General features: G+C 58.4%; 2 protein-coding genes across 2 annotated transcripts in view; one reads left to right on the top strand and one right to left on the bottom strand.

Moving 5' to 3' along the window:
* TEFM (transcription elongation factor, mitochondrial) overlaps positions 1 to 13984 on the top strand; it is a 40031-nt gene extending 26047 nt beyond the window's left edge. The window contains exons 2-4 of the mRNA XM_073660388.1: positions 3772 to 4031; positions 4120 to 4269; positions 4772 to 13984. Coding sequence (XP_073516489.1) covers positions 3772 to 4031; positions 4120 to 4269; positions 4772 to 5203 — 842 coding nt within the window. The 3' untranslated portion in view covers positions 5204 to 13984. The remainder of the gene's footprint in view (positions 1 to 3771; positions 4032 to 4119; positions 4270 to 4771) is intronic.
* Positions 7835 to 17392, bottom strand: part of ATAD5 (ATPase family AAA domain containing 5) — a 50657-nt gene continuing 41099 nt past the window's right edge. Inside the window, exon 23 of the mRNA XM_073660387.1 lies at positions 7835 to 8449. Within this exon, the coding sequence (XP_073516488.1) occupies positions 8371 to 8449 (79 nt within the window). The 3' untranslated portion in view covers positions 7835 to 8370. The remainder of the gene's footprint in view (positions 8450 to 17392) is intronic.

Raw genomic sequence — 17392 nt, 5'->3', positions numbered from 1 at the left:
GCACACGGCCCCCTCATACACCGCCCCCATACACCTCCGCACACGGCCCCCTCATATACTGGCCCCCATACACGGCCCCCTCATATACCGCCCCCATACACCTCCGCGCACGGCCCCCTCATACACCGCCCCCATGCACCTCCGCGCACGGCCCCCTCATACACCGCCCCCATGCACCTCCGCGCACGGCCCCCTCATACACCGCCCCCATGCACCTCCGTGCACGGCCCCCTCATATACCGCCCCCATGCACCTCCGCGCACGGCCCCCTCACGTACCGCCCCCATACACCTCCGCGCACGGCCCCCTCACGTACCGCCCCCATACACCTCCGCGCACGGCCCCCTCACGTACCGCCCCCATACACCTCCGCGCACGGCCCCCTCACGTACCGCCCCCATACACCTCCGCGCACGGCCCCCTCACGTACCGCCCCCATACACCTCCGCGCACGGCCCCCTCACGTACCGCCCCCATACACCTCCGCGCACGGCCCCCTCACGTACCGCCCCCATACACCTCCGCGCACGGCCCCCTCACGTACCGCCCCCATACACCTCCGCGCACGGCCCCCTCACGTACCGCCCCCATACACCTCCGCGCACGGCCCCCTCACGTACCGCCCCCATACACGGCCCCCTCATGTACCGCCCCCATACACCTCCGCGCACGGCCCCCTCACGTACCGCCCCCATACACCTCCGCACACGGCCCCCTCACGTACCGCCCCCATACACCTCCGCACACGGCCCCCTCACGTACCGCCCCCATACACCTCCGCACACGGCCCCCTCACGTACCGCCCCCATACACGGCCCCCTCATATACCGCCCCCATACACCTCCGCACACGGCCCCCTCATATACCGCCCCCATACACCTCCGCACACGGCCCCCTCATACACCGCCCCCATACACCTCAGCACATGGCCCCCTCATATACTGGCCCCCATACACGGCCCCCTCATATACCGCCCCCATACACCTCCGCCCACGGCCCCCTCATATACCGGCCCCCATACACATCTGCACACGGCCTCCTCATATACTGCCCCCATTTCCTTACACGACCCCCTCCTACACCGCCCCCATACACCTCCGCACACGGCCCCCTCACGTACCGCCCCCATACACCTCCGCACACGGCCCCCTCACGTACCGCCCCCATACACGGCCCCCTCATATACTGCCCCCATACACCTCCGCACACGGCCCCCTCATATACCGCCCCCATACACCTCCGCACGACACCCTCATATACCGCCCCCATACACCTCGCACACGGCCTCCTCATATACCGCCCCCATACACCTCTGCACACGGCCCCCTCATACACCGCCCCCATACACCTCCGCACACGGCCCCCTCACGTACCGCCCCCATACACCTCCGCGCACGGCCCCCTCACGTACCGCCCCCATACACCTCCGCGCACGGCCCCCTCACGTACCTCCCCCATACACGGCCCCCTCATATACCGCCCACATACACCTCCGCACACGACACCCTCATACACCGCCCCCATACACCTCCGCACACGGCCCCCTCACGTACCGCTGCCATACACCTCCGCACACGGCCCCCTCACGTACCGCTGCCATACACCTCCGCACACGGCCCCCTCACGTACCGCTGCCATACACCTCCGCACACGGCCCCCTCACGTAACGCTCCCATACACCTCCGCACACGGCCCCCTCACGTAACGCTCCCATACACCTCCGCACACGGCCCCCTCATGTACCGCTCCCATACACCTCCGCACACGGCCCCCTCACGTACCGCTCCCATACACCTCCGCACACGGCCCCCTCACGTACCGCTCCCATACACCTCCGCACACGGCCCCCTCACGTACCGCTCCCATACACCTCCGCACACGGCCCCCTCACGTACCGCTCCCATACACCTCCGCACACGGCCCCCTCACGTACCGCTCCCATACACCTCCGCACACGGCCCCCTCACGTACCGCCCCCATACACCTCCTCACACGGCCCCCTCATGTACCGCCCCCATACACCTCCGCACACGGCCCCCTCATATACTGGCCCCCATACACCCTCATACACGGCCCCCATACACCTCCGCACACGGCCCCCTCACGTACCGCCCCCATACACGGCCCCCTCATATACTGCCCCCATACACGGCCCCCTCACGTACCGCCCCCATACACCTCTGCACATGGCCCCCTCATATAACCGCCCACATAAACCTCCGCACACGGCCCCCTCACGTACTGCTCCCATACACCTCCGCACACGGCCCCCTCATATACCTACCCCCATACACTGCCCCCTCACGTACTGCCCTCATACACCTCTGCACACGGCCCCCTCACGTACCGCCCCCATACACCTCCGCACACGGCCCCCTCACGTACCGCCCCCATACACCTCCACACACGACGCCCTCGCGTACCGCCCCCATGCACCTCCGCACACGGCCCCCCTCGCGTACCGCCCCCATGCACCTCCGCACACGACGCCCTCGCGTACCGCCCCCATGCACCTCCGCACACGACGCCCTCGCGTACCGCCCCCATGCACCTCCGCACACGACGCCACTCGCGTACCGCCCCCATGCACCTCCGCACACGGCCCCCCTCGCGTACCGCCCCCATGCACCTCCGCACACGACGCCCTCGCGTACCGCCCCCATGCACCTCCGCACACGACGCCCTCGCGTACCGCCCCCATGCACCTCCGCACACGACGCCCTCGCGTACCGCCCCCATGCACCTCCGCACACGGCCCCCCTCGCGTACCGCCCCCATGCACCTCCGCACACGGCCCCCCTCGCGTACCGCCCCCATGCACCTCCGCACACGGCCCCCCTCGCGTACCGCCCCCATGCACCTCCGCACACGACGCCCTCGCGTACCGCCCCCATGCACCTCCGCACACGGCCCCACTCACGTACCGCCCCCATGCACCTCTTCATGCTATAGAGCTTTCTGTATGGCTGCCCCATTTTCTTCATCTTTTTGTACATTTGTCTTGTGCCCTTTGTACACCTGCACCCCCTCTACTCACTCGCTTGCCCCTCTCCTCCTCGCTCGTGGGCTTCGCTCCCCCGTCCTTATCCTCGCGCGCATGGTGTCACCCCCCTACTCACTCGCTTGCCCCTCTCCTCATCCTCGCTCGCGGCCTTCGCTCCCCCCTCCTCATCCTTGCTCGCCTGTGTCACCCCCCCTACTCACTCGCTTGCCCCTCTCCTCCTCATCCTCGCTCGCGGCCTTCGCGCCCCCTTGTCATCGCGCGCCTGGTGTCACCCCCCCCCCCCCCTACTCGCTTGCCCCTCTGCTCCTCATCCTCGCTCGCGGGCTTCGCGCCCCCCCCCCCCCCTCGTCCTCGCGCGCCTGGTGTCACCCCCCCTACTCGCTTGCCCCTCTGCTCCTCATCCTCGCTCGCGGGCTTCGCGCCCCCCCCCCCCCCTCGTCCTCGCGTGCCTGGTGTCACCCCCCTACTCGCTTGCCCCTCTGCTCCTCATCCTCGCTCGCGGACTTCGCGCCCCCTCCTCGTCCTCTCGCGCCTGGTGTCATCCCCTACTCACTCTCTTGCCCCTCTGCTCCTCATCCTCGCTTGCGGCCTTCGCCCCCCCCCCTCGTCCTCGCGCACCTGGTGTCACCCCCCTACTCGCTTGCACCTCTCCTCCTCGCTCGCGTGCTTCACTCCCCCCTCCTCATCCTTGCTCGCCTGGTGTCATCCCCTACTCACTCGCTTGCCCCTCCCCTCCTGTCTGGTGTATTGTGACTTTGCTTTTCCAGGGTTGAGGGGCCTTTTGCGGACCCTGCACTGCACCAGGTGTGTGAGTCGTTGGGATGCAGCGCAGGAGGGGTCTCTGGGGCAGACGGATGGTGGTGGGGCGCCCTCCGAGCCCCCAGCGGTCCCATACTGGGAGGATGAGTCGCCGCCTCCTGTTACAGACCGGTACCCAGAGACTGCGGGCGACGCCATGAAGCCGAGCCGACGAGAGAGCACAAGGGCAAACTTCATAAAGCCGGAGGTCTCCTTACAGCGGCTGCGGGTGAGGGGGTGGCTGCGGGTGAGGGGCGGCTCCTCCCCAGGGTCCTGCTGCCCACCCCGCCGCTGACTCGCTCCTCTTATCTCCTCAGGCCACTGGCAGTATCATATCCATTGTGTTTGGGCTGAAGAGACTGGCGTGGGCCCATGTGGACCGGACCAGGACGGTGAGAGCCTGGCAGCAACATGAGTGGTCCCAGCTGACAAGGGGGAAGCAGCACCCCGACCTCTACCTGGCAGATGTAAGTGGCATTTACATGGGGCTGCTGGTCAGCACCCCGACCTCTACCTGGCAGATGTAAGTGGCATTTACATGGGGCTGCTGGTCAGCACCCCGACCTCTACCTGGCAGATGTAAGTGGCATTTACATGGGGCTGCTGGTCAGCACCCCGACCTCTACCTGGCAGATGTAAGTGGCATTTACATGGGGCTGCTGGTCAGCACCCCGACCTCTACCTGGCAGATGTAAGTGGCATTTACATGGGGCTGCTGGTCAGCACCCCGACCTCTACCTGGCAGATGTAAGTGGCATTTACATGGGGCTGCTGGTCAGCACCCCGACCTCTACCTGGCAGATGTAAGTGGCATTTGCATGGGGCTGCTGGTCAGCACCCCGACCTCTACCTGGCAGATGTAAGTGGCATTTGCATGGGGCTGCTGGTCAGCACCCCAACCTCTACCTGGCAGATGTAAGTGGCATTTGCATGGGGCTGCTGGCGTTTGAGCTTGTTTCCTCTCTGCAGGTGTCCTCCGCCGTCTCCAGGCTTCCTGCAGCCGACATCTACATCTTGGAGAAAAGCTCGGTGTCCGCCCAGAACGCCGCCATGTTTCCGGTCACCTTGCACCTGCGGATAGTGGAGGCCATGCTGTACGCGCTGCTGAACCCGGGTTACGCTGCGGAGCAGGAGCACAGGGTGTTCAGCGTGGCCCGGACCACCGTGGGGAAGCACTTTGACATCATGGTGGGCGGCACGAAGACGAGCGGCGTGGACTTGGTGCAGCGGCTGGTGGAGGAGGCGGCGAGCACACAGGAGCAGCCGCGGGTCCGCTTCACCCCGGAGCTGATCTGCCAGTACAAGCACAGACTGCACCCCTGCGGCCAGTACCGCCACGAGGAGATGTGCGACGCTCTGCTGCAGGCCATCGCCGTGCTGGAGCTCGCCGGGCAGCGGTGATCCTCCCCGAGGGGGGCTATAGTGTGGGGGATGGGACGAGCTGGGGTTCCTGCCCCCATAACCGGACATCCTCTGTGCTGCTGCAGGCCATCCCCGTGCAGCGGTGATCCTCCCGGAGGGGGTCTATAGTGTGCGGTATGGGATGAGCTGGGGTTCCTGCCCCCATAACCTGACATCCTCTGTGCTGCTGCAGGCCATCCCCGTGCAGCGGTGATCCTCCCGGAGGGGGTCTATAGTGTGGGGGATGGGACGAGCTGGGGTTCCTGCCCCCATAACCGGACATCCTCTGTGCTGCTGCAGGCCATCGCCGTGCAGCGGTGATCCTCCCGGAGGGGGTCTATAGTGTGCGGTATGGGATGAGCTGGGGTTCCTGCCCCCATAACCTGACATCCTCTGTGCTGCTGCAGGCCATCCCCGTGCAGCGGTGATCCTCCCGGAGGGGGTCTATAGTGTGGGGGATGGGACGAGCTGGGGTTCCTGCCCCCATAACCTGACATCCTCTGTGCTGCTGCAGGCCATCCCCGTGCAGCGGTGATCCTCCCTGAGGGGGGCTATAGTGTGGGGGATGGGACGAGCTGGGGTTCCTGCCCCCATAACCTGACATCCTCTGTGCTGCTGCAGGCCATCCCCGGGCAGCGGTGATCCTCCCTGAGGGGGTCTATGCTGTGGGGGATGGGACGAGCTGGGGTTCCTGCCCCCATAACCTGACATCCTCTGTGCTGCTGCAGGCCATCCCCGTGCAGCGGTGATCCTCCCTGAGGGGTCTATACTGTGGGGGATGGGACGAGCTGGGGTTCCTGCCCCCATAACCTGACATCCTCTGTGCTGCTGCAGGCCATCCCCGGGCAGCGGTGATCCTCCCTGAGGGGTCTATACTGTGGGGGATGGGACGAGCTGGGGTTCCTGCCCCCATATCCTGACATCCTCTGTGCTGCTGCAGGCCATCGCCGTGCTGGAGCGCGCTGGGCAGCGGTGATCCTCCCCGAGGGGGTCTATAGTGTGGGGGATGGGACGAGCTGGGGTTCCTGCCCCCATAACCTGACATCCTCTGTGCTGCTGCAGGCCATCCCCAGGCAGCGGTGATCCTCCCTGAGGGGGTCTATGCTGTGGGGGATGGGACGAGCTGGGGTTCCTGCCCCCCATAACCTGACATCCTCTGTGCTGCTGCAGGCCCCCCCACCAGGCAGTGGTAAAATGGGATGGGAGGTGGGGTTGGATGAGTAGTGGTGTACCCCTCCCCAGTCCTGTTTCCTGCCATCCTCTGTGCTGCTGCGGGTGCTATGGTGACCACTTCCTCTATATTGCGGCATCCTGCTTGTCGGTGTGGGGGAGACAGTCAGTATGGCTGGTGATACAGCTGCCCTGTTTCTGTAGTGAGGTGGTCCCCAGCGACAGCTTATAGCGGCCCGTCTCCTCCAGTCAGTGGGTTACAGACGCTGTGGGATGACGGGGGTTGGCGGCATGGGTCGGTAGCGGGGTCTGCGGGATAATGGGGGTTGGCGGCATGGGTCGGTATCGGGGGCTGCAGGATGATGGGGGTTGACAGCGCTGGCCAGTATCGGGGGCTGCGGGCTGATAGGGAGCAGCATTTGCCCCACTGTGAGCCTGTAGAGTAGGGGGCAGAACGGCTCCTGAGCGACTGCTGTGCAGTGTGACCCAGCCTTGGCGCCCAGGATGCTGGTTACGTGGCCGGCTGTGGTGATTAGAGCTGGCACAACGTGGGGGCACCCCTCACACAGCAAGGGGAGGGGGGTGGGCCCTCACACAAGCCCCTCGTACAGCGCGGGGGGAGCTCTCACACAAGCCCTCTCGTACAGCGCGGGGGGAGCTCTCACACAAGCCCTCTCGTCCAGCGAGGGGGAAGCTCTCACACAAGCCCGGTAGTACAGCGCGGGGGGAGCTCTCACACAAGCCCCTCGTACAGCGCGGGGGGAGCTCTCACACAAGCCCCTCGTACAGCGCGGGGGGAGCTCTCACACAAGCCCTCTCGTCCAGCGAGGGGGAAGCTCTCACACAAGCCCGGTAGTACAGCGCGGGGGGAGCTCTCACACAAGCCGGTAGTACAGCGCGGGGGGAGCTCTCACACAAGCCCCTCATACAGCGCGGGGGGAGCTCTCACACAAGCCCCTCGTACAGCGCGGGGGGAGCTCTCACACAAGCCCCTCGTACAGCGCGGGGGGAGCTCTCACACAAGCCCCTCGTACAGCGCGGGGGGAGCTCTCACACAAGCCCCTCGTACAGCGCGGGGGGAGCTCTCACACAAGCCCCTCGTACAGCGCAGGGGGCCCCTCACACAAGCCCCTCGTACAGCGTCCTCTAATACTCAGCACAACGTGGAAATAATAGAGTGATTCCTGACCTCGGTGCAGCGGTCACACCGCGCAGGTTATTGGTCGAGTGTAAGAGAAGGTGCAGAAACTGTCTCCCCCTATAACCCCTCACAACTACAACGCTGTAGTGACCGCTGTGGCTGATTTGTGATGGGCTGCAGCGGTTACATGAGGGTGGGCAATGGGAGGACACCTGTACAGAGCTTCTTGTCCAGCAGCAGCCACTCCCCAGTACCACAGAGATGTCATGCAGCCAGGCCAGGGGGCCAGCGGACCCCGGGGGGCACGGAGCACATCACACTTCACTCATAGTCGCCTTTTAATTTCCAGAATATAAAAACAAAAGTTTACGTAATATAAAATTCTGGGAATAAAAAAAAATGTATCACAAGATTCGGGTAACTGTAAAAATCACAGAGCTTCACCCAGGTCACCTGGGACCCCCATCATAATCACCAGGACCCCCGAGCATTGCAGGGACAACATTGTCATAAATAGATAAATGTGGAGATAAATAAAAAAAAAAGATGGAGTCTTTGTACAAAACACAGGAAGTGCATGATTCCTCCGCCAGCACGAGCAGCTCCAGAGAGGTCCTCCGCCACCACATGAACTTTACATCGAGGTCTGAAAGTGCTCTGCCACCATCACGTGTATTAGGGTCAGGAGGAGTCCTCCACCATCCATCACGTGGACCTCAGGGGTGTCCTCCACCATCCGTCACGTGGAGCTCAGGGCGAGTCCTCCACCATCTGTAACGTGGAGCTCAGGGTGAGTCCTCCGCCATCCGTCACGTGGAGCTCAGGGGTGTCCTCCACCACATGTAGTTCTGGAAGCCTAGGGAAAGTCCTCTGCTAAGATGCTGAGTGTTGTCTTCGGTAACTCGAGGTGGATGCCCTCCAAGTAGTGAAGAAACCTGAGGAGACAAAACGACCAGGTAAGGGCTGGAGAGGGAACTAAGGACACATTATCAGCACTTCTCCTGTCCCCAAGGACATAATGAGAGATCTGAGGAAGGAGACCAAACAGCTGGAGGACGGGGGCAGAAGAATGTAGAGGACGCGCACAGCGAGGCCAATGCGATCAGTGCGCCAACGCTGAACACTAGGGATCGCTCCGCAGGAACAGCAAGCAGAGTTTGCAGTGGAAGTCGCCCATGGATAGTACCATCGTATCCCCAAAACTAGAAGTTTCCCAGCTTCTGCACCCTGAGACCTGGAGGTCACACTTCTATGTGAAGGGAAGGTTAGGACGAGCATTGCTGAAAACACAAGATCTTCACCCAATCAAGACTAAATCCGGATGAGCAACCCCTATAACCATGGCAGCACAGGCTCCTGGTTTGTGGGATTTGAAAGGTTAACAATCCCAAATGGGGTGACAATGGGAGGAGACTGGTTACGAGCAATGCGGGTGAAGGTGCATGCGAGGTCCGGAAGGTGTAAACTGCGGCAAGGACTATGTGTAATCACTAATGCTTTCCCCCATTTGTGTCCCTCTGCACAGACCACCGTGTCTTGTATTTGCCTGGGATGGAGATGATTTCACAGCCGCGGGTTTATATTTTATACAAATTAGGAATTGTACAGTGAAACGCGTCAGCGCACCTTCACTGACAACACTACAGTCTCAGGATGCCGCCACGTTATTACCCACCCGCCCTCGTTTCACCTTCCTTCTCTCATCAGGTCTCGCTGGAGCACGGCTATTGTGGCATCATTCACGAGCGAAGGACAATGCCTGATGTCATGGCTCTTATCTTTATTCTCTATTATATTTCTACCACTTTAAAGGAGCTGAAAGCGTCAGGACACAGGTACCCACCACAGCTAAGGAGACCAGAAACACTAGATCCCCCTACAGAAGAGTTCAGAAACCTCTGTAGCCTCAATCCAAATGTGGAGGACAGCAGATCCCCATACAGAAGAGACTAGAAACCTCAAGGGTCCCAATCCAGACGTGGAAGATACCAGATTCCCCTGCAGAAGAGTCCAGAAGTCTCAATCCAGATGTGGAGGACACCAGATCCCCATAGAGAAGAGACCAGAAGTCTCAATCCAGATGTGGAGGACACCAGATCCCCGTAGAGAAGAGACCAGAAACCTCAGGAGTCTCAATCCAGATGTGGAGGACACCAGATCCCCCGTACAGAAGAAACCAGAAACCTCAGGAGTCTCAATCCAGATGTGGAGGACACCGGATCCCCATACAGAAGAGACCAGAATCCTCAGGAGTCTCAATCCAGATGTGGAGGACACCAGATCCCTGTAGAGAAGAGACCAGAAACCTCAGGAGTCTCAATCCAGATGTGGAGGACACCAGATCCCCGTACAGAAGAGACCAGAATCCTCGGGAGTCTCAATCCAGATGTCGAGGACACCAGATCCCCATACAGAAGAGACTAAAAACCTCAAGGGTCCCAATTCAGACGTGGAAGATACCAGATCCCCATACAGAAGAGACCAGAAACCTCCGGAGTCTCAATCCAGTTGTGGAGGACACCAGATCCCCATACAGAAGAGACTAAAAACCTCAAGGGTCCCAATTCAGACATGGAAGATACCAGATCCCCATACAGAAGAGACCAGAATCCTCAGGAGTCTCAATCCAGATGTGGAGGACACCAGATCCCTGTAGAGAAGAGACCAGAAACCTCAGGAGTCTCAATCCAGATGTGGAGGACACCAGATCCCCGTACAGAAGAGACCAGAATCCTCGGGAGTCTCAATCCAGATGTCGAGGACACCAGATCCCCATACAGAAGAGACTAAAAACCTCAAGGGTCCCAATTCAGACGTGGAAGATACCAGATCCCCATACAGAAGAGACCAGAAACCTCCGGAGTCTCAATCCAGTTGTGGAGGACACCAGATCCCCATACAGAAGAGACTAAAAACCTCAAGGGTCCCAATTCAGACATGGAAGATACCAGATCCCCATACAGAAGAGACCAGAAACCTCAGGAGTCTCAATCCAGATGTGGAGGACACCAGATCCCTGTACAGAAGAGACCAGAAACCTCAGGAGTCTCAATGCAGATGTGGAGGACACCAGATCCCTGTACAGAAGAGACCAGAAACCTCAGGAGTATCAATCCAGATGTGGAGGACACCAAATCCCCTCCCCTACCGAAGAGACAAGGAGCCTCAATCCAGACGTGAAAGATACCAGATCCCCATACAGAAGAGACCAGAAACCTCAGGAGTCTCAATCCAGATGTGGAGGACACCAGATCCCTGTACAGAAGAGACCAGAATCCTCAGGAGTCTCAATCCAGATGTGAAGGACACCAGATCCCCGTACAGAAGAGACCAGAAACCTCAGGAGTCTCAATCCAGATGTGAAGGACACCAGATCCCCGTACAGAAGAGACCAGAATCCACAGGAGTCTCAATCCAGATGTGGAGGACACCAGATCCCCTCCCCTACCGAAGAGACCAGGAGCCTCAATCCAGACGTGGAGGACACCACCACCCGCTAGTTACACTGCTTCATCACCACCTCACTCTGCCACTTACACCTCCTATACTACCAACTACAGAGCTGGAAACATTCTAGAGAGGGATAAAAGCCAAAAAATGAAATGTATAACAAACACGAAGCTGCAGCCACAACCATCAGGCGCCTCTGCAGAAGATCAGATCCCAGGACCCATCGCTGCCTCCTGAACCTCAAACTACAGAGCAACAATGGTGGAAAACGAGCGACAAGGAAGAGGAAACATCCAACACTAGAGAACATCATACATCACAGCTCAAGGGTTAATAGACAAGACAGAAAGCCATGTTGTCCCCTCACCAGTCCCAGGTATCACAGACATCTATAAAGGAAAATCTACAAGAGTCAATAGTAACGTCAGGCAAGTGTGTGGCATGAATTAGACCGGAATTGAACTAGAAAGAAACTGGATACCCAAGCAAAGTAAACAATGTTCCTGTTTGTTTTCTCTCCCCTATAGTCCTCTACTTTCTAACCCCCATAATCCCTACACCAAGTAATGAACTAGTCATCTCTCCCTCTATCCTCCCCATCCATCTCACCTCCTCCTCAGTATTGTTCTTCAACATTTACTCCTGTGTCTCCATACACAGACAGCCACCTCATGCTCTCTCCTGCTCCCACTTTCCCTGCTCCTTCTGACTGCTGGCGACATCTCTCCAAATCCTAGCCCTCCTCACCACATCCCCACAGTCACTTCCACCTCCTATCCATGATCTATCACAACCTTTCTATCCTTCTACCCATCCGCCCAGCCCCCACTTCCCCAGTCCCTCTAGCAGGACTCTGGAATTCTCACTCCATCTGCAACAAACTTTCCTACATCCATGATCATTTCATTACTAACAAACTTTCCTTCCTCAGCATCAACCGAAACCTGGCTCACCCCCTCTGACACGGCCTCTCGAGTTGCACATTCATACGGTGGATTCCACCTTTCCCAAACCCCCCACCTCGGCAGCAAGCATGGCGGAGGTGTTGGTTTTCTCCTGTCAGATACTTGCTCCTTCACCCTAATTCCACTGCTGCCCTCCTCTTTTGAGGTGCAGTGTGTTATTTACCACCCCCCAGCACCTCCTCCCTCTCCACTCAGCTGAAGACTTTACCTTATTCTTCAAGCTGAAGACTGACACCATCAGACAAAGCTTTTGCCTAAAGTGCCCACAGCCCCTCCCCACACCTACTCAACCCACCTCCTCCAAAACCAGCTTCTCCACCATTACAGAAGATCAAGTTTCCTTTTTACTCTCCAAATTACACCTCACCACCTGTTAATTTGACCAATCCCGTCCCACGGCATTCTTAACCTTACCAGTGTCTTCATCCCAGCCCTAGCCCACCTCTTCATCCTGTCACTAACTGGCGTCTTCCCCACATGCTTCAAACATGCCTCAATCACACCCAACCTCAAAAAGCCCTCCCTTGACCCATCCTCTGTGTGTAGCTATCGCCCCAGATCACTTCTCCCCTATGCCTCAATACTACTGGAACAACACGTCCATTCTGAACTGTCCTCCCACCTCTCCTCCTGCTCCCTCTCTTTGACCGCCTACAATCTGGCTTCTAACCGCACCACTCCAATGAAACTGAACTGACTAAAGTCACCAACAACCTACTAACCGCCAAATCTAGGCGACACTACTCTGTCCTCCTCCTCCTGGACCTGTCCTCCTCCTCCTCCTTCTGGACCTGTCATCTGCCTTTGACACAGTGGACCATTCCCTCTTACTCCAGACTCTCATCTCTCGGCATCACAGACTTGGCCCTATCCTGGATCTCCTCATACCTAACAGACCGGACATTCAGCGTCTCCCACTCACACACCACCTACTCATCTCGCCCCCTATCTGTCGGTGTCCCCCAAGGTTCAGTTCTAGGACCCCTGCTCTTCTCCATCTACACTTTCGGCCTGGGACAGCTCCTAGAGTCTCACGGCTTACAGTATCATCTCTATGCTGATGACACACAGATCTACCTCCCTGGACCCGATATCACCTCCTTACTAACCAGAATCCCACAATGTCTGTCCGCTATCTCATCCTTCTCTGCTAGATTCCTAAAACTTACCAGGATAAAACAGAATTCATCATCTTTCCACCCTCTCATTCAACCCCCCCATCTGACCTATCTATCAACGTCAATGGCTGCCCACTCTCCCCAGTCCCACAAGCTCGCTGCCTCGGGGTAACCCTGGACGCTGATCTCTCCTTCACACCACATATCTAAGCCCTTTCCACCTCCTGCTGACTCAAACTCAAAAACATCTCCCGGATCCGTGCATTCCTCAGCAAAGACTCTGCAAAAACACTAGTGCACGCCCTCATCATCTCCCACCTCGATTACTGCAACCTCCTGCTCTGTGGCCTCCCCTCTAACACTCTCGCACCCCTCCAATCTATCCTAAACTCTGCTGCTCAACTAATCCACCTGTCCCCCCACTATTCCCCGGCCTCTCCCCTCTGTCAATCCCTTCACTGGCTCCCCATTGCCCAGAGACTCCAGTTTAACCCTTACCATGACATACAAAGTCATCCACAACCTGTCTCCTCCATATATCTCTGACCTAGTCTCCCGGAACATACCTGCACGCAGCCTCCGATCCTCACAAGATCTCCTTCTCTACTCCTCTCTTATCTCCTCCTCCCACAATCGCATTTTTCCCGTGCTTCCCCCCTACCCCAACATATCAGACTCCCGCCTACCGTGGAAACCTTCAAAAGGAACCTGAAGACCCACCTCTTCCGACAAGCCTACAATCTGCAGTAACCATCACTCCACCATACCGCTGCACGATCAGCTCTACCCTCACCTACTGTATCCTCACCCATCCCTTGTAGGCTGTGAGCCCTCGCGGGCCGGGTCCTCGCTCCACCATACCGCTGCACGACCAGCTCTACCCTCACCTACTGTATCCTCACCCATCCCTTGTAGACTGTGAGCCCTCGCGGGCAGGGTCCTCGCTCCACCATACCGCTGTACGACCAGCTCTACCCTCACCTACTGTATCCTCACCCATCCCTTGTAGACTGTGAGCCCTCGCGGGCCAGGTGCTCGCTCCACCATACCGCTGTACGACCAGCTCTACCCTCACCTACTGTATCCTCACCCATCCCTTGTAGACTGTGAGCCCTCGCGGGCCGGGTCCTCGCTCCTCCTGTACCAGTTGCCGTCACATTTTTGTCTAGATTATTGTAATTGGTTTTGTATGTATACCCCGATCACATGTAACGCGTCACGGAATAAATGGGGCTATAAGAATTAATAACAGAAACTGGGAAATCCGTGGAGAGTCCAGCGACCTTAAAGCAGTCTCATACTTAGCCCTGACAGGAGGGTTACTGCCATCTTCTGCCAAAAAGACCCCGACTCCATCCCAACGTTCGTCAGTAATCATCAGGAGGCGGTGAGACAACACGAGGCATCACTGACCTGATCCACGGACGCCTCCTCGGCTACTCTCTTTATGTGGAGAAGGGCTAATGGAGGAGGTGCAAAGAGTCGGCTCATCGGGCAATGTCCTCAGAACAGTCATGGCAGTATATCAGCCCGTGCCGTGGCCGTACGCTCCTCACCGGCAGCCCGCGCCGTAGCCGTGCGCTCCTCACCGGCAGCCTATGTCATGGCAGCCCATGTCGTAGCCGTACGCTCCTCACCGCCAGCCCGTGTCCGTACGCTCCTCACCGCCAGCTTGCGTCGTGGCCGTACAGCGGCGTCCTCCTCCCCCCATGATCTCTGCTCTCTCCATATCATCTTCCCCCGACATCACAGGTCTCCAGTGGAGATGGCACACGGTCAGAGTATTCGGGTCTACGTTCTCCTCAGCTCATTCTCCGTCACATCTCTGATCGCAGGTTCAGTATCACTAGGTGTCGGGGACCCAACCACCACTCCACAGCGTAACCCACTCGCCCAGTGGGCGCACGGCCGCCATACTGTATCCGGGGTTACATCCATCAATGAGCACTGGACACTAATGAGAGCCACCTACAGACAAGACCCGTTATCTTCAAGGAGCTCGCCCCGGGTGAGAGCACAGCTCGCCCCGTCGCTGGTTATCAGTATGACTTGTTACCTTTCTATCTAGTATAACCGCACCCCGCGCCCCGGGTGAGGACACAGCTCGCCCCATCGCTAGTTATCAGTATGACTTGTTACCTTTCTATCTAGTATAGCCGCACACCGCCGCCCCGGGTGAGGACACAGCTCGCCCCGTCGCTGGTTATCAGTATGACTTGTTACCTTTCTATCTAGTATAAACGCACACCGCCGCCCCGGGTGAGGACACAGCTCGCCCCGCTGCTGGTTATGAGTATGACTTGCTACCTTTCTATCTAGTATAACCGCACACCGCCGCCCCGGGTGAGGGCACAGCTCGCCCCGCCGCTGATTATCAGTATGACTTGTTACCTTTCTATCTAGTATAACTGCACACCGCCGCCCCGTGTGAGGGCACAGCTCGCCCCGTCGCCGGCTATCAGTATGACTTGTTACCTTTCTATCTGGTATAACCGCACACCGCCGCCCTGGGTGAGGACACAGCTCACCCCGTCGCTGGTTATCAGTATGACTTGTTACCTTTCTATCTAGTATAGCCGCACACCACCGCCCCGGGTGAGGACACCGCTCGCCCCGTCGCTGGTTATCAGTATGACTTGTTACCTGTCTATCTAGTATAACCGCACACCGCCGCTGGTTATCAGTATGACTTGCTACCTTTCTATCTACTATAACATCACCCCGCCGCCGCAGGTGAGGACACAGCTCGCCCTGTCGCCGGTTATCAGTATGACTTGTTACCTTTCTATCTAGTATAACCGCACCCCGCCGCCCCGGGTGAGGACACAGCTCGCCCCGTCGCTAGTTATCAGTATGACTTGTTACCTTTCTATCTAGTATAGCCGCACACCGCCGCCCCGGGTGAGGACACAGCTCGCCCCGTCGCTGGTTATCAGTATGACTTGTTACCTTTCTATCTAGTATAAACGCACACCGCCGCCCCGGGTGAGGACACAGCTCGCCCCGCTGCTGGTTATGAGTATGACTTGCTACCTTTCTATCTAGTATAACCGCACACCGCCGCCCCGGGTGAGGGCACAGCTCGCCCCGCCGCTGATTATCAGTATGACTTGTTACCTTTCTATCTAGTATAACTGCACACCGCCGCCCCGTGTGAGGGCACAGCTCGCCCCGTCGCCGGCTATCAGAATGACTTGTTACCTTTCTATCTGGTATAACCGCACACCGCCGCCCTGGGTGAGGACACAGCTCACCCCGTCGCTGGTTATCAGTATGACTTGTTACCTTTCTATCTAGTATAACCGCACACCACCGCCCCAGGTGAGGACACAGCTCGCCCCGCTGCTGGTTATCAGTATGACTTGTTACCTATCTAGTATAACCACACACTGCCGCCCCGGGTGAGGACCCAGCTCGCCCCGTCGCTTGTTATCAGTATGACTTGATACCTTTCTATCTAGTATAACCACACACTGCCGCCCCGGGTGAGGACCCAGCTCGCCCCGTCGCTTGTTATCAGTATGACTTGATACCTTTCTATCTAGCATAACCGCACACCACCGCCGCCCCGGGTGAGGGCACAGCTCGCCCCGCCGCTGGTTATCAGTATGACTTGTTACCTTTCTATCTAGTATAAACGCACACCGCCGTCCCGGGTGAGGACACAGCTCGCCCCGCTGCTGGTTATCAGTATGACTTGCTACCTTTCTATCTAGTATAACTGCACACCGCCGCCCAGGGTGAGGACCCAGCTCGCCCCGCCGCTGGTTATCAGTATGACTTGTTACCTTTCTATCTAGTATAACCGCACACCGCCGCCCTGGGTGAGGACACAGCTCGCCCCGCCGCTGGTTATCAGTATGACTTGTTACCTTTCTATCTAGTATAACTGCACACCGCCGCCCCGGGTGAGGACACAGCTTGCCCCGCTGCTGGTTATCAGTATGACTTGTTACCTTTCTTTCTATCTAGTATAACCGCACACCGCCGCCCCGTGTGAGGGCACAGCTCGCCCCGTCGCCGGTTATCAGTATGACTTGTTACCTTTCTATCTAGTATAACCGCACACCGCCGCCCCGGGTGAGGGCACAGCTCGCCCCGTCGCTGGTTATCAGTATGACTTGCTACCTTTCTATCTACTATAACATCACCCCGCCGCCGCGGGTGAGGACACAGCTCGCCCCGTCGCCTGTTATCAGTATGACTTGTTACCTTTCTATCTAGTATAGCAGCACACCGCCGCCCCGGGTGAGGACACAGCTCGCCCTGTCGCTGGTTATCAGTATGACTTGTTACCTTTCTATCTAGTATAACCGCACACCGCCGCCCTGGGTGAGGGCACAGC

Source organism: Phyllobates terribilis, unplaced genomic scaffold (genome assembly GCF_046119375.1).
Source record: "Phyllobates terribilis strain yellow unplaced genomic scaffold, ASM4611937v1 Scaffold_25__1_contigs__length_18738178, whole genome shotgun sequence".
In the NCBI taxonomy this organism is placed as follows: domain Eukaryota; kingdom Metazoa; phylum Chordata; class Amphibia; order Anura; family Dendrobatidae; genus Phyllobates; species Phyllobates terribilis.
The sequence above is the reverse complement of the archived record's forward strand: the minus strand, read 5'-3'. Positions and strand labels throughout refer to the sequence as shown.